This window comes from Myxocyprinus asiaticus, chromosome 6 (genome assembly GCF_019703515.2).
Source record: "Myxocyprinus asiaticus isolate MX2 ecotype Aquarium Trade chromosome 6, UBuf_Myxa_2, whole genome shotgun sequence".
NCBI classification, from domain to species: Eukaryota; Metazoa; Chordata; class Actinopteri; order Cypriniformes; family Catostomidae; genus Myxocyprinus; species Myxocyprinus asiaticus.
Genome location: NC_059349.1, coordinates 46,513,385 through 46,539,732, shown reverse-complemented (window position 1 = coordinate 46,539,732; position 26,348 = coordinate 46,513,385). Strand labels below are relative to the sequence as shown.

General features: G+C 38.4%; 1 protein-coding gene across 1 annotated transcript in view; it reads right to left on the bottom strand.

Annotated features, from left to right (window-relative positions):
• The window catches only part of LOC127443113 (glypican-1-like), a 133,240-nt gene that overhangs the window by 4,484 nt on the left and 102,408 nt on the right, over positions 1-26,348 (bottom strand). Inside the window, exons 4-8 of the mRNA XM_051701632.1 lie at positions 6,728-6,893; positions 5,506-5,636; positions 4,951-5,067; positions 4,712-4,842; positions 1,846-2,021 (exon numbers count right to left, since the gene is read on the bottom strand). Coding sequence (XP_051557592.1) covers positions 1,846-2,021; positions 4,712-4,842; positions 4,951-5,067; positions 5,506-5,636; positions 6,728-6,893 — 721 coding nt within the window. The remainder of the gene's footprint in view (positions 1-1,845; positions 2,022-4,711; positions 4,843-4,950; positions 5,068-5,505; positions 5,637-6,727; positions 6,894-26,348) is intronic.

Sequence of the window (26,348 nt, the reverse complement as noted above, 5' to 3'; positions counted from 1 at the left end):
ACTACATCTTTCGAATAAGTTTAAGCTGGGAGGTCCAATTAAATTAACGAATTGGTCCGATTGATTTTACTGAATTGGTCATTTCATTCGGCTAATTTAAAGGTGAATTTTGTAATTTTTGCACTACTAGTGGCACCAAATGGAATCACAAAAAAAAAAGTACGTTTTCAAACAACCTTTGCCAACACCCCTTAGACTCATCATGCCCTTTTGCACTGTCTGATTCCCTATGAACAAATAGGCCATAGTAATAAAAGGTGATAAACTTTTAACATCGTAATAAACAAGACCACTATAACATATACAAACTGGACAGAAAGCATGGCAGAGGAATCAGGTCATCCGATAGCATCGCCAGATTGTATGGCAGCTAGGTGTGCAGTGCATCCAGCACATGAGGTAGGATGGTTTTTCTGGTAACTAGTAAGTGTAACGATACATATTCGTGTATCTTACGAATTTATCTGTAGCTCTACAGTAATGAGCTAATTTGTATGACAATACCTTTAGTGTAGCATACCTGTCGAGAAGCTACTCGGCAAGTTTGCCATCTCCATCGAACCCCAAAAATTCCCTCAAAGTCCTCCACCTTGTAAATGTGACGCCAGCATTAACTCTGCTTTTATCCGTTCACTGTCTCTGTCTTTTAGCAAGTCTTTGAATTTGGCTTTAACATCTGTAGGTGAAGCTAAATTTATTTTCCTTTGTAGACGTCTGCCATGGATGTTCATATTTCCCCGAACGCAAATATTCCCATGAAGCCATTCACATCTGGAGTGAACATTTGCACGCCAACATAGTGAGGTTTTTTCTTTTACGGTGAGTGTGTTGTTTATTGTTTTTTCTTCGCCCTGCAATGAAATGCTCTGACCAATAAAATATGAGCTTCATGTGTCACATGCCACTGCAGTTCCCAAAACCAGCACAACTGGTGGCGCTAAAGCACAGAAAGCTGTTTTGACCACCAACATTAAATGCTGAAGTAACTCAAGGAATAAATCCTGAACCAGCAGAGAGGATGTGTATTTAATTTGCATCAAATGCCATAAAAAATTCTCGTATGGGTTCTCTTAACATGTTAATGATACTGCTGCATCACTGCCTTGCATCCCCTTTAAAAAAAACTCTCTGATTTTACATGGATAGTCTTCATAATTTATTCCATATTGCTGCATTTTTTGCCTTTGTATTTAATTTTATGTGAGTTCTCTTATATCTCTAATATAACATACAGTATATTGCAGAATATTTGCCTTTGTGTCACTTTTTTTAATAAGCAACTTTATTTATCTTAAGGGTTTTTCTTCACCAAATTAATTATATTAATATTATTTCTGTGACTTGCAGTGCACACTGTATGTATGTCTTTGTATCAAATTGCCTTTGTATACCAAAAAAACATGGTCATGTTGGTTGTCGATTAGCGGCACCTATTGTAAAGGCGTGAATGTGTGAATGCTGATCATTTGCCTCGCTTTTGATGTGAAAGGGCCATTCATAAAAAAATGTTTTGCATTATTGCGTCGCTACTGGTGTGCAAAGGCCTTAAGACTGTTATTTTGTCAGATAAATAATGTTCTGACTTTAGTAAAATTGTATAATTAAAAAGACTTGGTGCTGTTAAACAGCTTGTATGTAGTTGCATGTAGTTGGTTGCTTGTAGTGTAGCTTATTACTTTTCCCACTGGGTCGCTTGACTGTAGTTTTAAAACTTTAAATTATAGCTTGTAGCTTTGCAACCAACAGTTTTAAAGTGTCTTCCTCAACACTGAGACATTTAATAGCAAAATCCACAACAACAGGTCAAGCTTCCTTTTAAATCTTTCTCTAAAGTGGTTTACTCACTGGTGTCCTGGAAATCCACGTCATTTCCATTGATAGCGAACTTCAGTCGGTTGATCATGATCCTGAGTTGCATGATCTGTTTGCGTACGGTCATGTCTGGTTTGGTGACGTCAATCTCTACCTCAGGATTATTAATCTGGCTGGCTAATCCGTCTCCCATCACCTCTGGTAGATACCTGATAGAACACAACACAAAAAGAAATATACTGCTGAATTACAACCAAATAACCATACAAGTAAATAACTATACAACAAATAACTACAAGCCTGAGTGACTCACACAAAATAACTACACAGCTGAATAACTCGTCAATTTAAGGGGGTCATATCAAGAGGAATCAAATTTTCCTTGATATTTTAACATTTAAGAGGTCATTGTACTATAAAAACATACTGTAAATTTCAGAACTCAAAACTTTATCTCTAGCCCAAAAAGAGCATTTATTGTTTCCACCCTGAAAAAACAACTAATTTTATAATCGGTCCCATAGTGATGTAGGAACGGGGCTAATTTGAATAGGCCCCACCTCAACAACATAAATAATCGTTGCAGTGAATTCATAGAGAGAGAGAGCGGCTGAGGGACTGTTAGTTTTTGTGTTTGTTTGATATGTAAGCAATTGTATAGTCAGCCATTTTAATCACATAATAAACCATGGTTAGTACTCCAACTTGGAGCAAATCATGCTTACTACACGATTACTTACCAAAGAAATACATAATTGGCCACAAAATATTGATTTGACACTTATTATTTTTATTATGTAAGAAGAACATGTAGTGCAGAGTGCAACGAAAGACAATGATGAAGTATTTGTTGTAAGGCTGCCAGCTGTCTCATTTTAGCCAGGACATCCTCTGTTTTGGCCGCAATTAATGCATTTGGATGCCTACTGTCCCATATTTAAGTTGAGATTCGACTGAGGGAGACCATCTCCACCGGTCAACCAGCGAATCGATCGAGGTGGAATCAACCCCAGCCGGTGAAAAATCCCATATTTTTTCTTGAACGCTTTCATTCTTTCATTCATGACCCCTTTAATATCTACACAACAGATAGGAACACGAGACTCAGATCACAAAACACAGTCTCTCTAAGAACAAACATTACAGGTGCATCTCAATAAATTAGAATGTCGTGGAAAAGTTCATTTATTTCAGTAATCCAACTCAAACTGTGAAACTCCAGTATTAAATAAATTCAATGCACACAGACTGAAGTAGTTTAAGTCTTTGGTTCTTTTAATTGTGATGATTTTGGCTCACATTTAACAAAAACCCACCAATTCACTATCTCAAAAAATTAGAATATTTTGACATGCCAATCAGCTAATCAACTCAAAACACCTGCAAAGGTTTCCTGAGCCTTCAAAATGGTCTCTCAGTTTGGTTCACTAGGCTACACAATCATGGGGACGACTGCTGATCTGACAGTTGTCCAGAAGACAATCATTGACACCCTTCACAAGGAGGGTAAGCCACAAACATTCATTGCCAAAGAAGCTGGCTGTTCACAGAGTGCTGTATCCAAGCATGTTAACAGAAAGTTGAGTGGAAGGAAAAAGTGTGGAAGAAAAAGATGCACAACCAACCGAGAGAACCGCAGCCTTATGATTGTCAAGCAAAATCGATTCAAGAATTTGGGTGAACTTCACAAGGAATGAACTGAGGCTGGGGTCAAGGCATCAAGAGCCACCACACACAGACGTGTCAAGGAATTTGGCTACAGTTGTTGTATTCCTCTTGTTAAGCCACTCCTGAACCACAGACAACGTCAGAGGCGTCTTACCTGGGCTAAGGAGAAGAAGAACTGGACTGTTGCCCAGTGTTCCAAAGTCCTCTTTTCAGATGAGAGCAAGTTTTGTATTTCATTTGGAAACCAAGGTCCTAGAGTCTGGAGGAAGGGTGGAGAAGCTCATAGCCCAAGTTGCTTGAAGTCCAGTGTTAAGTTTCCACAGTCTGTGATGATTTGGGGTGCAATGTCATCTGCTGGTGTTGGTCCATTGTGTTTTTTGAAAACCAAAGTCACTGCACCCGTTTACCAAGAAATTTTGGAGCACTTCATGCTTCCTTCTGCTGACCAGCTTTTTAAAGATGCTGATTTCATTTTCCAGCAGGATTTGGCACCTGCCCACACTGCCAAAAGCACCAAAAGTTGGTTAAATGACCATGGTGTTGGTGTGCTTGACTGGCCAGCAAACTCACCAGACCTGAACCCCATAGAGAATCTATGGGGTATTGTCAAGAGGAAAATGAGAAACAAGAGACCAAAAAATGCAGATGAGCTGAAGGCCACTGTCAAAGAAACCTGGGCTTCCATACCACCTCAGCAGTGCCACAAACTGATCACCTCCATGCCACGCCAAATTGAGGCAGTAATTAAAGCAAAAGGAGCCCCTACCAAGTATTGAGTACATATACAGTAAATGAACATACTTTCCAAAAGGCCAACAATTCACTAAAAATGTTTTTCTTATTGGTCTTATGATGTATTCTAATTTTTTGAGATAGTGAATTGGTGGGTTTTTGTTAAATGTGAGCCAAAATCATCACAATTAAAAGAACCAAAGACTTAAACTACTTCAGTCTGTGTGCATTGAATTTATTTAATACACGAGTTTCACAATTTGAGTTGAATTACTGAAATAAATGAACTTTTCCACGACATTCTAATTTATTGAGATGCACCTGTACATTTACATGTAAAACTTAGTGACCAAGTTCGAGTGTAATATAAAATACTCTACAGAGAGCAGGCCTGTTTTAGAAGCTGTGGTATACGTACTGAAGACATTCTGATTTGAGGAGTTTGAATGTGTTTCTGTTAAAACTGAGGTATAATAAGCTAATGTAAAAATGCATTTACCTATCAACACTCATGCCGTTCCAACATCTGTCTACCTCACTGAGTCCAATCTCACGATCCACACACATTTTACTGGGCAAATGAACCCAATACTGCATCATATCCCTCAACATTCTGGAAACATCTGATAACTGAGAAACGGAGAGAGAGGATTCATGGGTCACTGTTACAAATGAGATGTATTTGATGGAACATGAACATCTAGTAGATATCACCACATCACACAGTCAAACACTCACTAGTTTCTCCAGTTGAGCTCCAGGGGTGCTGCTGACCTCGTCTGCTGTGTTTCTCCCACGTTTGATCTGGTCCTCAGTGATGGAGCTCTGAGCAGGAGAACCACATGCCTGGAACACCTGAAGAACAAACTGTCACATCAGGGACTATAGTAGAACATGGGTCTCAGGGTTTGTGTTGGGGTTTGGGATAGGTTTGATATAAGAGCACTGGTTAGTTCTGGTTTATTTTTTACAATCTTAGAAATCACTTACAAACATAAAAATGATAAACCATGGAATTCATTGAAGTACTTTGGAATGCCATGAAAATATGGATCGTGGCAATCATAAAGTGCCATGTTATCAAAGTACCATGGTATTACCATTTGATACCATCATTATTCTCTAGTTCTGCCATAGTTATTTTTGTTAGGGATAGAGCAGAAGTGTAAGATTCATTTTAGGGAAACTGTTTATGGTTGAAGTAGGTAAATGTTAAGAATTAGAAATAAGGGATAGGATTATGGTTGAAGAAAAGGTTAAAGATGAAGGCTTTTAAGGTTTATAGTTTGTCACCTTATTGTTAAAGGTATTGAGGTTGTCTTGCATGTAGAGAATAGCCTCAGCAATACGCTTGGGCAGAGACAGAACCACAGAGTCCACACTGTAGGGACGGCTCAGTTTGTCAACGACCTGTAACATAGCATCTACACACACACAAACACAGAATAAACGTCTTTTACATTGGGTTGGCACTTGCAGCTCTATTTTAAAAACTTACCATAAAATTACTATCATAAAAAAGACTGTGTTCCTTTGTGCACATGCACTCTTAAACATAAAGGTTCTTCAATGCGTCTTTGCAGAACATAAGGTTAAAAAATGGCCTTCTTTTTGCCAGGAACCATTTTTTCACTTTATAGGGTTCTTAAATTGGCTATTTCATTCTTTGGAGATTAGAAATGTTCTTGATGTTACATTACAGGTTTTTCAGGAACATATAGTTTCTACAGAGTCTATAATCTATAACAGAGAAAAAAGTGAAACCCTCTTTAAAAACTTCTATGGCATCTGGCTATAAAACTCATTGTGGAACTTTTGTTTTTAAAGGAACATTTTGACTCATCCCTCTTTTCTTTAAATAAGTAACAAATCGAAGTGACCATGAGGCAAGTGAATGGAGCCAATTTTTGGAGGGTTAAAAGGCAGAAATATGATGCTTATAATTTAATAAAAGCACTTACATTATTTTGTTGTTGTTGAAAGTCTATTATTTGAGTTGTAAAGTCATTTAAATCATCGTTTTGGGTTTACGCCGTTCAGTCGTCATGGCTACAAAGTTGCAAAATTTGATATAACTTTACACAGAAAATGTTACTAAGTGATGTTATCACAATAAAATTATGTTAACACACATTTTTTTTTTCATGTTTACATCTTGTGGTTATACTTTTTAAACAGTGAGTATTTTAGCATTTACGGATTGGCCGCATTAACTTCCATTGTAAGTGCCTCACTGTAACCCAGATTTTTTCTTTTTAAGAAAAGGAGGGACAAATTGAAAATAATTTTGTAGTATTCAACAAGACAATATATCACAAATGCTGTTGACTGAGTTTAACTTCTATTGAACCCAGAGTACTCCTTTAAGATTATATACATACGGCATTTAACCTATAATGTACCACCTGTAGCTCTGTGGTGACAACCTCATTTTTTCTATACTGTCCATTGAAGCTATGTCTGTAGGTCCTTGTGCATGTAATTCTAATAAAGGATCCAACTTGGTCCTGCCCACCTGCCAGGTTCTTCCACTCAGAGTTGAGATCCGCTTGATTGGCGAGGCAGCCCTTCATTACGTTCTTACAGTAGTTTGAGCAGGGCTTGGCAAAGGCCACACCACTACAGTGAGGACAGTATGTCAGCTTCATGACAGCACGCACACATTCAGTGCTCAGAGACACCTGCAAGAGAGAGAGAGAGAGACTGATCAACATGTCAATATGCACCAAGAGTAAACATTTATTACTATAACAAGTGATTAATATGATGAGTGATTTATGACTGTAAAATATATTAAGAATTGAATACATTTTAGCAATATTTTAAATGTTAAAGGGATAATTCACCCCAAAAATGAAAATTTACTTTTTTGGAGAAGATATTTTAAAGAATATTGATGCTGCTCTTTTCCATAAAAAGTGGATGGTGACTGAGGCTGTCAATCCCTAACATTCTGATAGACATCTTTTATTTTATTTTTTTTTATTTTTTTTTGGAGAAAGAAATAGAAATATGTGTTTGGAACAACATGGCGTGGATTAAATGATCACATAATTATCATATTGGGGCAAACTATCCCTTCACAAATCATGCCAATTAAGCTTTGTTGACTCTGAAAACATACTTCAGCTTTAACATTCTTACAGTAAGTTTCTACAGTCAGTGTTAAAGGTTCATTTTCATGAAAACTGTAAACACTGTTTCTGTTAAACCATGAAAATTGCTCTGTTTGTTTTGAGCGACCCGCTTAGACCCGCCCAAAAACGTTACTCAACCAATTCCGTGAGTTGTGGGCGGGTTTATCTCTTTGTTTGACCAATGGCAGATCTGAGGCGTATTCAGAAAGCTGTTTTGAAAACAAAGGTTATCAATGCAATTCGGTTTGGTGGTGCAGAAATTACATACTTTAGCTTTAAAGAGCCTGTTAGCTGTGGATATTGACCACAGAAAAGAATACCAGCATATATGAGCCAGACATTATAGTCAGTGACTCCTGCTGAATGAATGTGCATCACATTATGGAGTTAATTAACAGAGGTTCGGGAGGAGCATGTTCATTTTAATCTGAGAAATCACGGCCCGCGAGTAGGAGTATATAAGACACTGCTTACCTGCTTCCCATGACAATTATCCTGACATCCCTCCTCCACCCCATCTCCACTTGTACTCTAGATTAATCATTTATCTAAATGGGTGGGGGGGGGGGGGGGATCAGGACTCGAGTCGAGTCTCGAGCTCCGAGCCCTCCAGTATATGGACAGCAAGCCAAATAAATAAAATAAATGAATACGTTTACCTCTTTTATACAAGATTACGTTAACATACAAACTACTGAAGTCCCAACAGAGAATTAACACACACTCGGACACACACAGAGACACAAACCCTCCCATGCACACATGTATCTTTAATAGACTTGATATAGTACAGTATGTTGGATGAGTACACCAGCATCCAGTGTATGGTGTAAACACAGATTGCATAATCTTTCTGACTGCATCGATGAACGAGATCAGCTCTCAATCTGAACGGATTACAGATGTTCAGATTACACGGTTCAGATTGCATTTAAGAAACACAAGAGATTACAACACCAACAACACCACTCTGTATTGCCTCAGTTTCCCATTTATATTTCTTTTTAACATTGCAAAATTAAAAAGAAAATGGATATAGGCAGAGATGGTAAAGACCAAATGAGTTTTGTAAAAAAATATAAGGAAGAATTAAATACACATTTTAATTGTCTGTGAACAATAATCTCTGTACCCTCCTACAGGAGCCTCATGGGAGGAACTGACAGAGGCATATTTGCAGAACAGAAATATCTCAAAATTATTAGGTGAGACACAACATAATTCAAAGGCTATTTTCTTCAGTTACGAGAGATCGGCAGAGATGCGCATGGCTGCTAAACCATTGCTGTGGTCTAGTAGCACAAGGACGGCAACTGTCATAAAACAAAGATTATTAATAAAGTGTTTGTAGACTGGAATTTATTTAGGGACACAAGGCAAAAGCAAAGCAATGCAGAAAGATCTGGAACGGAAAGTAAATGTTCATAAGATTTGGTTTGGTTCGTAAAAGAAAACTTTGTAAAGGAAATTTACATGTGGCATCCTGTTTGTAAGAGCCACAAATTACTAAGATCAAAATATTAATATGTATTTATTTATATAGATGTGGATTTAATTATAAAGAATAATGTGTAATATAACATTTGAATATTTCTAATGATTTACTTGTGTTAGATAAATTGAAGCTCCAATAACGCTGCATAATGTTAGTGGCGTCATCTCTTTAGGACTTTTAGTTTAAAGATGTGAGCGTGAAGCAAGACAGTTTTTTTGACCATGTAACATTCTCTCTAGCTAATTATTTGTTTTAAAGGGGTCATGAAATAGAGAATCACATTTCCCTTGATATTTAGGCATATAAGAGGTAACTGTACTATAAAAACATACTGTAAATTTCAGAACTCAAAACTTCCTCCCCAGTTTAAAAGAGCATTTATAGTTACCACCCTGCTGAAACATCTCATTTTGAAATCTGTGTGTTTGTGACGTCACAAGACATTGCTCATTTGTATTTACACATCCCACAACATGTGTCATCGCACCCTTGTCCCCACCCACTGCTGTGCAGTTCGAGAGACAGAGAGAGAGCAGGACAGACAGGCCTTGTGTGGCTAACTATTCCTGAACATCAAAGGGGACCCATCTGGACTATTTTTAATTATTTTTGTATATAAACATGCACTAGACAGATGTCATTGACTGTTGTCATGTATTTCACGACACTTTTAAAAGATGCTATGTCAAGTTACAACTCAGAACAGGAGATGCCATTCTCTTTCATTCAGCTACTCTGACTCTTGCTGTTTTGAGCACAAACACGTCCTGTACATGCTCTTTCACACATCTGTGCTATTTTTAATTGTTGGAGTATGTAAACATGCACTAGATGGAGGGCTTTGATAGTTTTGATGTGTTTCTGGTGATGTGCACCTCAGTGCACCTATGTGGATCATTTCACCGTTCTTTGGACTATGTACATACGTTTTTTTTCGGCTCGTATAGCATGGATTATTTGTGAACCAGTCATAATACGATTCAAGCTTTGCAAAGGAAATTTTATTGAAGGATGGGGAAGCTAAAGACATTATTGGACCCAATGCAAAACCGTGAGTAAACAGTTTCATTCATGAATTATTCAAATGTCATGACTGTTTGATAGTTAATGGCACTGCTGTGCTTACAGTAAGTGAACAATTTAATATATTCGGATGCACTGTGTTGAATGCGCATTGTGCGTAAACCCTGAAATGTAGTTTTAGAATGTTGTGGAGCTTTGTTCATTCACTTCCGATTGAGTTTCAAATATGGCTATATTCGAGGGGCTGCACAATGTTAGCCAATCATAACAGTGGGAGTTTACGTTGAAGTTTAAAGGATACTGAGGCCAATACCGAGCATTTCATTCAGAGGGTCAGAGACACGGTGGAAAATTATGACTGTTTTGGTGCAAAAAAAACTTTACAAACATTATCAGTGGATCTCAGGGAAGATAATAAAATTATACAAAAATAGCATTTCATGGCCCCTTAAATAAAACATTCTTATAAGAAGTTATTGGAATACTGGATGTTACTTGCATTCAACTCATGCTCACAATTCATGGTGGTACAAAGAAATAAAGGAATTAGATGGAGTGCTACCACATTGTTGAAAAATAAGTCATGTGACCATGGATCAGCACCGCAACACATGGGAAGAAGATGCATTCTTCTCTGGATATTAATACTGTGCTGTTTAGTTACAAATAGATATGCCTCCTTCAAAGGAGTATAATATGTCTTTAAAGTGAAAATTTTACTGCATCAAAGTTGCCAAAAATGAAGTCATTTAGCCACATACTGAGACGTAAATATGAAAGTCTGTAACTGAAAAAGAAAAAAGAACTTGCATCAGATTCCCACACCCCTTAACACACACACACACACACACACACACACACATACACACACAAACACACTACCCTTCAGGGAGACCTGGCAGTGCTTGTTACCCTGGAATGACTCAACCAAACACTCTTTAATGAGGAGAGAAAAGGAGAACAAGAGATAATAAGATGAGAGAGGGAGATACAGAGAAAACAAAAATGGAGTGAATGTGAGAAGGAGGATGTGTGAAGATGCACAGGGGAGGAGAGAAGAAAAGAGAAAGAGTGTGAGAGAACAAGTCGAGGGAGGATATTATGGCACATCAAAGCTTCTGAGGATCTGTGATTCATCAGATCAGAGCAGGGCCAGATAGAACGAAAGTGTGCTGGCCAGTAGTGCTCTGTTATGACTCCGTAACCATGTTTAGGGGGCTGCTGCAGTTCTTGAATGCCAGGCTGGGAGTTCTAGATTCACCGAACAAATGATGTCCGAATAGAGAATTAATCGTTCTTTTAAAGGAATATTATGGCTTCAATACAAGCTAAGATCAATTGACAGCATTTGTGACACAATATTGATTGCCACAAAGATATTTTCCACCCATCCGTTATTTCATAATCGCTACAGTATGGCACTTACAATAAAAGTGAATGAAGCCAGTTCATAAATATTAAAATACACAATGTTTCAAAAATATTGCCAAAAGATGTAAAAATTATAAGTTTTAAGATGACTAGTCTAATAAAATATCTGTTCTACATGACTTTAGTGTGAAAAAACTGCTTATAGGGTTTACCGGCATTGCATTGTCATGGCAACAAAGCTATAATATTGAATATAACTTTACACAGATAAGGCCAGTAAGTGATTTTCTCACACTAAAATCATGTTCACACATAGAATGTTTACATATTGTGGCTTTACTTTTGAAACGGCGTATATTTGAATGTTTATGGACTGGCATCATTCACTTCCATTGTACGTGCCCTACTGTAACTGCGATTTTTGCTTTTTTTTTTAAATAAACAAGGGAATATTGTTTTTTTGTTTTTGTTGTGGTAATCAATATAATGCCACAAATTCAGCTGACAGAGCTTAACTTGAATTGAACATGGAATATTCTCTATGTCGGTTCTTTTCCAAATTAAAGGGCAAGTTCCCATAAAATGTTTAATTCATCAGTCATTTACTAACCCTCATGACTTCCAAAATAATAAAATAAGTTCTCACATGAACATACTTTTCTCATGCACTAATGAGCTCATACGAACATCAAGATGTTTGCTGAAAATGTTTTAAAACTTATTGTCTGTCTTCAGAAGACTTGGTGTATGATGCATGAGTTGCATTGACTACTTTTATCATACTTTTGGGTCCTTTTTTAAGCTTAAATTGAGGCACTAAAATTCCACTGAAATTGTATTGAAAAGACGGATATTCATTCAAACATCTTGTTTGTGTTCTGCATTAGAAAGAAAGTCATATAGGTTTGGAATGACATGAGGGTGAGACAGAATTAAAATTTTTGGGTGAACTATTCCTTTAAGAACTCAACTCATTCACAAACTGAATGAGTGAGAGAGGTTCTTGAGTTAACATGTCACTCACTTTAGAACTAGTAACGGCAGCTTGGGCTGTTTCTAACCAGTTATTGGAGAATCAAGGATGTGTGTGTGTGTGTGTGTATGTAAGTATGTGTGTGTGTGTAATTAACTCACTAACTGAACTGAAAATCTTTACATTTATTCATGATTCAAAACAAGCAGAGAACTGGTGAGTGGGTTTTAATAAATTGTATTTTGTGGAAAACTTTCCAAAATATTGCAAATACATATTACATATTACATGACAGTTATGTATGAGACTTTTAACATTGTTTAGTGTAAATGCAATCATTATTTTTTGAACTGACAATGAAATTGTGGCTGCTGTACAAAAGGGCAAGTTGCTTAGGACTACTGAACTAAAGCTTATGATACACTCACTGAGCACTTTATTAGGAACACTATGGTCCTAATAAAGTGCATGATATGGTCTTCTGCTGTTGTAGCCCATCTGCCTCAAGATGCGACATGTTGTGCATTCTGAGATGCTATTCTGCTCACTACAATTGAACATAGTGGTTATCTGAGTTACCGTAGCCTTTCTGTCGGCTCAAACCAGTCTTGCCATTCTCCGTTGACCCTCTAATCAACAAGATGTTTCCGTTCACAGAACTGCCACTCACTTGATGTTTTTTGTTTTTGGCACCATTCTGAGTAAACTCTAGAGACTGTTGTGCATGAAAATCCCAGGAGATCAGCAGTTTCAGAAATACTCAAACCAGCCCGTCTGGCACCAACAATCATGCCACGGTCGAAATCACTGAGATCACATTTCCCCTTTCTTTTGGTTGGTGTAAATATTAACTGAAGCTCCTACCCATATCTGCGGGATTTTATGCATTGCACCGCTGCCACACAATTGGCTGATTAGATAATTGCATGAAAATGTAGGTGAACAGGTGTTCCTAAAAAAGTGCTCAGTGAGTATATATGCATAAAGTGTTAGTTCACCCCAAAATGACAATTGTGTCATAATTTACCCACCATCATGTTGTTCTAAACCCATATTAATTTCTTTTTTTTTGTGGAACACAAAAGGAGATGTTAGGCAGAATGTAACTATTTACTTTTATTCCATTTTTATTCCACTCATTAAAGTGAATGGTGACTGAGGTGAACATTCTGCCCAACACTTAATTTTCTGTTCCTCAGAATACAGGTTTGAAACAATATGATGGTTTAGTCTGATTACAATAGTTTTTATTTTGAGTGAACTATTCTTTTTAGATACAAAGACTGAATATTTAGGCATCACTGCATACTGTAGGTGCATAACTGTAATTAAGCAACATGTCAGATCAATTCAATATTTGTCACATATATAATTTTAGTGTGTTAAAGTGCTGTAGGCAACAATTAGGGTGGGAGCAACAAACTGAACTGGAACACATAATAAACAATGAATCGTATTTTTAATTTTATAGAAATGAGTCTCTAAAGTCCACTACTCCAGAGTTCTGCCCAGAGATTCATAACATCTAGGACTCTAGAAGCCATGAAACTTTCAGAAAGATTGTTTTCCATTAACCTTTTATTGCTCTAGTAAAGAAAACCATTAAATAAAAATGACCACAGACAACAATCATTAGAAGAAGACGTTAACATAATTTACCGATTAAATTGATTACCAATTGATGATAACTAAAACTCCCAGAGAAACAAAGATTAACTATCTATAGCTATCAAAACCAAGCACTCACAGTATCTAGGTCTCTATTTTACTTGCCATCCACCCTTTGCATCTTAATGAGGACTCCTCAGCACATATGTAAGAATCTGTTTGGCACCAAAAACCAAAAACAACAAGCTTTATAGAATTAGCTGTTGAGCTTATGCCATGGTAGCTTGACAGCAACAGTGTGTAATGTAATCCTGTTATCTGTTCCAATCTTATCATCTGACGTCATTAATTGATGCAGTCCTGAATCAGACACCCTGGATAACAGATTACACACATATCCCCGATTTATGATAATTAGAAAGAACTGCTGCGATGTGTCACAAAACAATATAAAACAAGCCACACCAAATCTAATCAACAGAGGTGTTTGGAGTAACATAATAGGATAAAAGCACAAAATTAACTGACAGAGATATCAGATTATTTTTGTATTTTTTTGTATTTTTTTTTTGAAGGTTATTGGACCAATGTGGGGAAATCACCACATCCAAGACTAGTTCAGAGCCATAAATTAGACTTAAATGGGCTTAAATAGGCTACTGTCGACTCTTTTTATTTAAAGTAATTTAGGAAGTAAGTTGTTTGTAAAGAAAGACCATTTGAATCAAGCTGGGGTTACGTCATTGGGCAGCAAATGTTGCTTGCTTGTAACTGTTTTCAATGAGACTCAAAGGGGTTTCCCCTCAATGGGGCACTTATTGTTTTAGAGAGCCAAATTCTCCTTTAGGACACATTCAAATATCAGAAAATATGTTTGTCAAACAGGAGGCATTTGTAATCTAGAAAGTATTATGGTTTAAAACTGTTAATTTTTAAGGACTGGTATCTTCCCTTGCAACCTCTATGAAATCTTGATATAAAAAATTAAATAAAATCCTTATCCAGTAATCGTGATTGGTCCAGCCTGACAAGCACTGAAGAAATTAAAGGTACCACATGACAATGCCATGCATGAACTGCATCAATAACAATCTGGACAATAATTTACAACATAGTATTGACTCTGATAATAAACTTAAACAGCCACTGAATTGAAAATACACTGTGAAAAGTTAAAATACATTTTAAGGAATTTGATGCATTTAAAACACTGATATATACACTCACTGAGCACTTTATTAGGTACACCTGTACACCTACTTATTCATGCGATTATAATATCAGCTAATCGTGTGGCAGCAGTGCATTGCATAAAATCTTGCAGATATGGGTTAGGAGCTTTAGTTAATGTTCAAATCAACCATCAGAATGTGAAAAAAAAAAAAAATGATCTCAATGATTTAGACCGTGGCATGATTGTTGGTGCCAGATGGGCTGGTTTGAGTATTTCTGTAACTGCTGACCTCCTGGGATTTTCATGCACAACAGTCTCTAGTTTACTCAGAATGGTGCTAAAAACAAAAAACATCCTGTGAGCAACAGTGCTGAGGATGGAAATGCCTCGTTGATGAGAGGGGTCAATGGAGAATGACCAGACTGGTTTGAGCTGACAGAAAGGCTATGGTAACTCAGATAATGTAGGGCCATACAGCACGATTGCGAATGTGATATTGCTTATATACAACAGTTAGAAATAAAACAATGAGGAAAAACGAAGGACTGTCACAAAAAAACATGGAAGTACTTTCTTACGCCACAGGATCAGGATCTGCCATTGCTAGTTCAAAAGATGCGCCCAATCCTCCGTTACTAATTCGAAAACGTCACTTTAGAACTAGTAACTTGGGCTGTTTCTAACAATTTATGTAAGGAATAATTGACAACGGACTGTTGAATTATTGAAAAATAATGCACACCCGAGGTGGTAATGCGGTCACAAAGCACAGTGGAGTGACAGTTGCACCTCGGGTGTGCATTATTTTTCAATAATTCAACAGTCCGTTGTCAATTATTCCTTAAATAAATTGTTAGAAACAGCCAAAGTTACTAGTTCTAAAGTGACGTTTTCGAATTAGTAACGGTGTGTGCATGTGTTAGTGTGAGGGAGAGGAGGGAGATTTTCAACCGAAATTGAAATATATGTAGGATATTATAGACATTGTTTGACATTCTTAATCGATTTACTTTAACCAGTATCTTTGTTTATATGGTTATTTTGTTGTGGTAGCCTGTAGGTCTCTTTGAAATAACTGAAATAATTTGGCGAAGTGATATGGAACTGTTATGCGGTCAAGACCTGGAACTACTTCATAGCCCTGCGTTTACCTGAAAAATAATTGCACACCTTAGAACGTCCATCAACCAATCAGAATCAAGCATTCAACAGACCCGTGGTATAATGGAGAAACAAAGATGTGTGTTTGTGTTCGTGTGTGTTTGTGTTTGTGTTCGTGTGTGTGTGTTTGAGAGAGAGAAAGGGAGAGAGAGAGAGAGCGATTGAGCGATTACATGCATCTGTCATGCCTGGCAAGCAGAGATGCACAGTAAAGATATAGCTGTTTAAATCTATTCCACATCTTTAGTGTTAGTCAGCTGAAAATAATTTTCTCTGTTAAAAAATAGCTCTCTGAGCTGAGTTCTCCCTGAGTATTTTGTGGTAGCCAGTTTGTTTCTCTCCTCCTTCATGTTGAATGTTGTTTACATCTGAATTCTACTCCCATTGTGGAAACTCCGGTAGGTAAGCACCTTGTGCATGTGTGAATACTTTGTCTGTTGAGTCTCTCAGCTGTGATAAACCTTCATGCTGTATTTCGCAGTTGTAGTCTAGTAGTATACGAACGATAATGGAGTGAGAGGCAATTGCCGATGACTTCAAAGAAACCGCTCACTGACTGGCAGCGCTGACTGAAATGAACCAGTTTAACTCGCTTATAAAACATACAAATTGTCTTTTCTCGCCACCTGCTGGCTAAAATCTTTATTGTCACAGGGAAAAATTAAAAGATACATATCTAGCTTTTTACACATGTATGTTGCTCTTACATTGTTGTTTTAAATGCCACAAATAAAACTGGAGTGATACAAAGAGTGAAGCGTCTGACTACTGCTGTTCTCAGACATCAGCACTCAAGGAACATCTCTCGTAAAATCAGATTCGAGGACCGGAATAACTGTTGTATATTACTTCATCTAACATATCTAATATCTCTATCTCTAAACAACAAGGGATTTGGCCTCCAAATTTTCAAGTAATGAGACACCAAAATGTATCCTATTCATGGAACGTGACAGGAATATATGTCATTTTACAACAATGTAATTTTAGTTTCAGAGATTGTAAGTTCTCAATTTCAGAGGAGGTAACTTGTACTTATGGGAGCTCAGATTGTGATTAAAAATATCAGCTGTGCTATTGCTCTCAATATGCCTTGCGAGAATAATCTGTATTCTGCTCTGGGGTGCATTTCCCATACAATGATGTAACTTGCTGCTTTACCACCATTGTATGATGCATCCTTGGTGAAATAGCTAGGACTACTGTTTCCTGAAACCCTAGTAACTATGTTGCACATCCATAGTTCGAATCATGTTGGTTAAACAATATAGAGCTGTTGTTAATGTTACTCAGGGGGTGGAGTAATAACTTCTGCAAATATTAAATTATAATAGCTAATTTACACGTACACCAGAAAGCCGTTTAATGCGACAAAGTTGCTGAAGTCACGAAAGCGACATGCACTGTGTAAGGCAACAGATACATTGTGCTGCAATAGATAGGTTTCCCTCTACATCAGACGCTGGGATTCCCCCAGTGCACTTGAGCACATATGCATATGCACATTCTTCAAAAACATAAAAATGCTGCTTATGTATTAACACAAGTGCCGTGTTCTCCGACAGAATCCACGTATGATAAAGGCTGAATTCACGTTTGCATGACTTTTCAGAATGCCGGTTTTAGCAAAACCCCGGAATAAATCATTTTCTTAAATGCATGTAAATGTAGTCCAAGTCTTGACAGAATGAAATATATATATATATATATATATATATATATATATATATATATATATATATATATGGAATAAAAAATATTTAAGCCTCAGTGATGTCAAAGTATGTCTACAAAGCAAACTAACAAGAAACTGTGCTTCTACCCACAGGTTAACCACAGAGCTGTAGTTTCAACCACACAACTTTGCGATGCTGTTTGCGAATGTGCGTTGGAACTGTGGTTTCGGGAAAGACCAAATCGTTAAACTATGCTGGTAATAATGGAACTTGCTACCATAGTTGGTTAATGATGCTTTTGGGAAACGCACCCCTGCTTAGGGAAAATTTGTACCACCATTCATTAGTACCAATGCTAATACAATTAGCAATGCGTATCAGTTCCCTCTTATTTTCAATGAGGTGCCGACTGCTTAACAGGTAAAACTGTCTTTTATTTTGTGTGCATGTTATGTTTAGAATACATTAGGTTAATTGTAGGTTACATCACAGGCCTATTTTTTCTATCCTGTTTTCTTTTTTATTTGTTTTTATTTTATTTTTTTTACATCGTAACTGTTATTGGTTAACGTTCTTTACCGCACAGCTGTCATATTAGATCAATGGCTATTGCACGACAACACATCGTGAAATACACACAACTTTTCGGCGCATATTTGGCTTAGCCTACCTGTTAATTATTTTCAACAATGTACTGACTGTTTTAAGATGTTAAGTAACTTTTACTTGGTGAATTCCATTTAGAACAGGCTGGGTTGCTATATTGGTCCTACACTATTCATTCAATTGTTTTCAATAAATATGCCTGTTAAATATTCACTAACATTGATTCAGTGAATGTGTGTCATGTTCTATATTTAATGTACAATGGTCATAATGCAAGGCAAGCACGTCGCAGATAAATGGCCCTTTTCAGTGGAATTTAGCGTCGGATTTGGAAGAGATTAAGTATTTTAAATGGGTCACATTTTTTTTGAATGTTTTATGATGGTTGGTTTCTTTTTAGACTAGTCAACTAATCGACTTCAAAATATTCGTTTAAAGTCAGTGAAATTAGTCATTCCGCACATCCCTACCATAGATACGTAGGTTTATTCTCTTCTTTTCTTTGCCCTGCTTTATAAGGGTCTAGTTGTTCTTGCTGTCCTTAAATGGCACGTCTGATGAGGGATGTTTGCCTGTGTTCAAGGTCGCAGTCTAAATGTGGTCTCTTTACAGACGTTCACGCTTTAGTAATTAGAAAGAAATATGGCTGCTCTCTTCCAAGTTTGCAGAGAAAGATGTGCGGTGACTGGCCTACTTCTACGGACACGAGGAGCACACTCTGTTCTTAATAACCATGAATAAAACACAGGAACGACTGGAGACGAGAACAGGGAAGACCAACTGTGCTTCATCTCTCCTTTATTCTTTCATTTCCTTCCTTTATTTCAGCCTAATACTCCCCTAATACTCTTTCTCTTTCATTTAAACTCTTTCTTCCATTTTAATCACTAGATTTCTTTACTCACACAAAAACATTTTATGGCTTTTTGAATTTTTGTTTGTGTGGACCCCTTCAGAGACACTTTAAAGGGATAGTTCACCCAAAAATGAAAATTCAGTAACTGTTTACTCACCCCTGTTTTATTATTACCCCATATGATTTTCTTGCTTTTTATTAACACAAAGGGAGTAATTGTGAAAAGAAATTTGTTTTGTTTATGGTGACCACCTCTTCAAGCTTCAAAAGGACACTAAAGTAAAATTCATAAGTCTAATAAATTATTCCATGAGACTCATGATTGTTATGAATGCATACGATAAGGTTTGGTGTAAACCAAACCTAAATCTAATGTTTTATTTAGTAAAAATGCTCACTGACCGTTATTCTCCTGTGCGTTCATGAGTCTGCACGCGAGCTTTAGAGCTCTTTCCATGAGAGCAACAGTAGTTATGCAGCACACGCGAGATGGGGCATTCGAGTGAAAACTCGCTATGTTTCGCTTCAACAGGACCACCAGTGATATTAACAACAGAAAACACAACATAGCGTCACACAAACCAGAGAACAGAACTTACAATCATGTCTGAAGAGTTTGTAGTGGATAGATGCATTTCCATGTCCTGCCTGATTTGTTTGAAACAGAGTCCTCCATTAAACAGAGAGATGGGTCTGAAGATAGCTATAGTCACACCATGTCCTTCTCAGACGCCAAACGAAACACAGTAAAAGTTATCTTTTCTATGTTAATCAGTGTTTTTGTCCTAAGCAGCTGCAACAAGCAACGGGACATTCTGTCGATCGCTTGGTTTCTATATTTGGCATCGCTATGAACTGGCATCGGTCCACGACTGCTTTTGGGTCCTTGAATAAGGTATAACGTGTGAATAAGGGCAGTTGGTGAGCAATTCTTGAGCAGAGTCTCAAAAACTATGTTGTGTTATCTGTTGTTAATATCGCTGGTGGTCCTGTTGAAGCAGTCCTGTTGAAGCGGTCCCAAAATGAGTTTTTGCTTGAATGCCCTATCTCACGCATATTGCATAACTACTGCTGCTCTCGAGCAAGGAGCTCTAAAGCTTGCGTGCAGATTCATGAACGTGTTCAGAAGAATAACTGTCAGTGAACATTTTTACTAAATAATACATTCAATTTTGCTTGGTTTTGCACCAAACTTATCATACACTTTCATAACAATCATGAGTCTCATGGGATAATTTATTAGACTTCTGAATTAAAATATTAATATAACACAGGGTGAGTAAACAATGGCTGAATTTTCATTTCTGAGTGAACTAATCCTTTAATGGTGCTTTTGTTTGTTTGTTTTTGGTATCATTTTGGAGCTTGACAGTCCCAGTCCTCATTCCCTTTTATTATATGGAGTGGTCAGAATTTATTTATTTTTTATTCACCTTTCGTAATCCACTGAAGAAACAAAGTCATATGGGCTTGGAATGAAATGTGGATGATGAAAGAAATTTCATTTTTGGGGTGAACTATTCCTTTAATGACAGTACTGGATTGATTGACTCTCCCCTCTTCTGGTGCTTAGGGTGTCCAGTGAATGGCACTGGGCAGTCTGCATGACATATCAACTTTCAAACACTGAAAGGAGGAATGAAGGAGAGGTCAGGAAGTAGGCGACAGGATGTGTGGCGAATAACTCAGCTTGCTTAGTTCCTGAATATGTTTGAGTTGGTGAGCAGAATGCTAAACTTGTGAGTATGAGTATGCAATAGAACAAAATGAAAAACTGATTTATTATTATTTAACAGAAATAGAGAGGATGGAGGCAATACATAACCAAATCAAACTGGGGATTAGGGCACAACTGGAGATCAGGTTTCTAATATAAAAAAATAATAGGGATGTCAGTCCCTTTGCAAAACAATCAGCTTTAGATAGGGTTAGTTATGAAAGAGAACAAAAGAGAAAAAGAAAGATATGAAAGTATGTTTAATCAAATCTTGAAAGCAGCCAACAATGCAAAAGTAGAATGTTTAACTCCCTTTGACGCATACACACGTCCACACTAAGCATGTAATGATACACAAATTTCATGATACGATACGATACGATGCATAGACTCACAATACAATACAATATGAGCACCCACAAATGTTCCGTTCAAACTTATTCAAGGATTCGACATAAATGTCTTTTAAATCATAAATGCCACGAAAGTGTCTTACATTGGCAACAAAATGCAAAGCTCTAAGTAACTTCAACGACAGTACTGCATTTATTTTGTTTTATTGTTGAGAAAAACTAATATGAACTCACAATTGTCATGTTTTTCTTGAGAAAATACATTTGTCTACAATCTAGTCATTTATATTTGTATAGAACATTTCACATTACGCATAGTTTTACAGAAAAAAAGCAGCTTTATAGAAAATCATGCCTTGTTGTCTGAAAACCCCGAAGTGAATGTAGCAAGGAAAAAACTCCTTTCAAAGTTATTTAGTGGTAAAAATAATAATAATTGAAAAAAAAAAAAAAAAAAAACTTCAAGAACCTGACCTCTTGTTTATGATATATGTACATAATCCAATATTTTTTAGTCGCTTGAGCAAAAACGATTGGCACACGTAATTTTGTTTTTGCCCTCTTCCCCGTTTCACTTTGCATGCAAACTTTACTGCTGACATTACTGGCTTATAACACGTGCGCAAGTGTAGTTCTCAAAGCTGTTTACATTTCGAAGTCAAAAGCAGATAATTATAAGTCACATGTAATCGCAGGTTTTTTATGTTGTCGGTTTCTTGAATAAGGTGTTTTTTGATAGTTATAACTTATTAGCGTCTTGCTGTGCATGTCATGCTCAGTGTCGTCTGGGAGAGGCAGCTGTTAAACTTACTGCTTCTGTTTCTGCCTCAGAAATATACCGATTTGTGTGGTGATGTCTGTGTAAATAAAACAAAATTTTTAATGTACTGTAGCACCGGGATATGACACCATTGTTTGGCAAATTCGACAAGCTGTACTTCTACAATAGAATCTACTTGCCATCGATCTTCTCGCTTATGTACTGTAAATGTGTTGCTCTGTTGTCCTGTGAGCGCTCAGGGCCACCTCTCCGGGGAGGAGACTGTTCTGCAGCTCTCAATTTTGCGCTGCTTGGTTTTAATGACACTGTAATGTGTTTGTTTATGTATCGTACAATACATATGGTGTTGTACAGTGAGCATTGTATAGTACAATACAATACGATATAATATTATTTTATACTCCTAGTCCACACACATCCAATAGCTCTGTTCCAAAATGCCTTGATGTCTACTGTCTACATAGGCACCCACTCCCAAGGCCACATCCACAATAATATTCACTTTTGGTTGAAAACGCATTGATTTTGCCACGTTGAGGCCTCTCATCCACACTGGAATGCGTTTTCCTCCACCGAAAACAGAGACTTTCAAAAATGCTCTCTAGTACATAGAATTTCTAAACATACTTTGGAAACAGACACATGAATCTCAACATGAAAGAGTAGTGCTCTTTCCTCACTTATTCAGTATTTTTTATATAGTGGCTACCAGTGAGTACTTTATGTCAGCAAGAAGTAAACGAAATGATTGAGTGAATTTTGACACAGAGAGAAACAGTACTGGAGTTTGAGGAATCAACTTCTCATTTGGCCGTAATACATGGCTAAATTTGTATTGTAAAAAATTATATTCTGATGCTCAATGACGATGTAAGAGAAGTGAGCAAATCAAATGACATATACAGTAAACTATTCACTAAGAACATCTGTTTGTGACTCATGTTTTCTTACAGCTCTCACTTAACTACAAGTTTATCTAGGACACATAAAGGATTTTCTCAGAACTCATGTGGTAGCAGATATGTAGAAAATCTGAAAACATGTGGAACAAAATCACAATATGTCCATTATTACGAGTTCTTCATGATATCGGATCAACGTGTCTCCATGTGTTTGGTGCGGTTTGGTCAAGTGCAGTTTCACATAGAGACGGAGACTGGCTCAAGTGATACGATTTGATCACAAATATAGACTCAAAATCAGTTGTCACCTTATTGTGAAAAGGACAAGCATGTATTTTTAATAAAAAGAATGCAAAATATGGTTTCATATTATTAATAGAAATATTTATGGCCATTAATCATGCAGTTTTGGACATGTTGTCAAAGGATGGGCTTACTGTTTAAGACTTTGAAAACCCCTGGCCTAAAGGCCCGGGTATACTTAGTTTTTCTACGTTCCTCGTTGCTTTTCAAATACTCTTTTGTCTGCGAGCGAATACGAACACAGCCGTCTACAAGAACACTTTCAATAATTTTTCAACAATGGATAAAAGTTTACTGTTTGTGCATGTTTTTTGCCACCACTTCCATGTGTGACGTAAGGATTGGTCAACAGGCATAAAAATATGGTATATAGTACACAAATACTGGGTAAAAAAGTACATTTCTTAATTAGATTTAACAATTTTTATCTATACTTTTTGGTATTGAAGAAATATAAGTACCTATTTCTAAACAAAGTACAGTATCTATAGTTGACTTTGACATTTCCCTCACTTCATCCGCCATACTTTCGAAATGCATTCTGGGATTTTGCTATTTCTTAGAAGGCAGCACAATTATCCTGCCTACCTTTTGGAACAAACTTCATGGCATGGTGTATGTCTATGATGCCTTAAAATGGCATCTAGGTAGGCAGCTCACTAGGTTTCGGAGCAAATCTATGCATTCTCTCCCTCTTTCACACTTTGGTTAAAGGAAAACTCTTAATGATACAGAGCAGGCTAAATCTGCCAAATCAATCATCCCCCCACCTCAGTTCACAAACATGCACACACACACTGCCCTTTTCAATTTGCTGTCCCAGCAGTCCCTCTGTGTTGTCAACCTTGACTTATTTTGAACAGGTCAGAAGCAGAGTAAGGTTCCCTTCACTACTCATTTACATTTCAGGGGAGGAGGAGAGAGACTTGAGATGGGGAGATGGGAAGGAGAGGAAAATAATGAGAAGTATCCAGGAACAACAAAAAGAAATGTAACTGTTTGAAAAAGACATCTGTCTATGTAACTTACATTCCCTATCTGTCACTCACTCAATGTTGTGTCGATGTAGTGACACTAGGGGTCACCCTTGGGAGCCCCGAACACCTCTGATCTTTGAAAAATGCGCATGCCACTCCCCTGGACATACGGTATAAAAGGAGCTGGCTCACAACCACTCATTCAGATTTTCTCTTCAGAGCTGAGCGGTTGTGTTCAATGAGCTGAATTACTCTGCCGATCCATTCACCTCGAAAAGCTGTTGGATTTACAGTGCATTACAGCAGCTTCTCCCCCTCTTGCACTGGTGAAGTGCAGAGAACGCCCCTGGGCGCTTCAGCAGCTAAAAGAGTATATTCTTCCTACTGAAAGAGTATATTTTCCCTTCTAAAAGAGTGGCATTAACGGAGAGCGTCTTTTTAAAGATGCCTCTCCGTTTGTGTGTATTTCCTGGTTGCGGTCATTACCTCTCCGCTTCCGATGGCCACGGTCGCGGTCTTACGTGCTTGGGCGCTGCCCACGCGGAGACAGTGTTCGTGGACGGGTCATGTTCTCACTGCAAGAGCGTGACCATGGCAACGTTGCGGTCGCGGTTTTTCCTTCGTTAGAGGGAAAGACCACCCCAGCAGCTCCCCGCCTTGGTCCTTCTACCTACGGGATTGAAGCCACATCGGTTAGCACTGGGGGCGATTTGGGGACCCCAATGGGAGCCACTCCACCGGGTAACTCCCCACGGACCTCCCATTCCCCAGTACGCTCGTTTGCCCCGCTGGGATGAGACCGCCGGCTCGTCTCAGAGCGAGTTCACGATCTCGTTTCGCCGCTCGCGAAGTGGATGAGCTTTCAAAATTGCAGCATCGGAGAGCGGGCTGTCCAGTCTGATGCTGAGGACTCGACTGGGCTCCCACCTTCGGGTGCGATCGCCCAGTCACAATTCAGTTTGCCAGGTACTCGCCCAGGTTCAACAGCGTCCGCTTCACTTCGGTGAAAGGCGAGAACGCTGCTGCCTTTCACGCCTGTTTCTCCAGCCGAGATGAAGAAAGGGTTTTACAGTCCCACTTCATCGTACCTATAAAAGGAGGTGGGTTGTGGCCAATCTTGGACCTGCGAGTTCTGAACCGGGCCTTGCACAGACTCCCGTTCAAGATGCTGACACAAAAGTGCATTTTGGCGAGCGTCCGTCATCAAGATTGGTTCACGGCGGTAGACCTGAAGGACGCGTACTTCCACGTCTCGGTTCTACCTTGACACAGACTCTTCCTGCGGTTTGCTTTCGAGGGCCGGGCGTAACAGTACAAGGTCTGTCCCTGTCACCTCGCGCCTTCACGAAGGTCCCAGAGGCAGCCCTTGCCCCGTTAAGGGAAGTGGGCGTTCGCATCCTCAACGATCTCGACGACTGGCTGATTCTAGCTCACTCGCGGGACTTGTTGTGTGTGCACATGGACCTGGTGCTCAGGCACCTCAGCCGGTTGGGGCTTTGGGTCAACTGGGAAAAGAGCAATCTCTCCCCGGTTCAGAGCATCTCTTTTCTCGGCATGGAGTTAGACTCAGTATCAATGATGGCGTGCCTCACGAGCGAGTGCGCGCAGTTGGTGCTGAACTGTCTGAGAGCGTTCAGGTGGAAAATGTCGGTCCCACTGAAATTAATTCAGAGGCTCCTGGGGCAAATGGCATCCTCGGTGGCAGTCACACTGCTCAGTTTGATGCATATTAGACCGCTTCAGCACTGGCTTCAGACTCGAGTCCCGAGATGGGCATGGCGCCACGCAGCACACCGCATGCTCGTCATGCCGGTCTTCCGCCGTCTGTTCAGCCCTTGGACTGACCTGGCGTTTCTACTGGCAGGGGTTCCCCTAGAGCAGGTCTCCAGGCGTGTCGTGGTTATGATGGATGCCTCCAAGCATGGCTTGGGAACCGTGTACAACGGGCGTGCAGTTGCTAGCAGTATTTCTCACCCTGCAGAGGCTTTTGCCGTTGATCCAGGGCAAGCACGTGTTGGTCCGG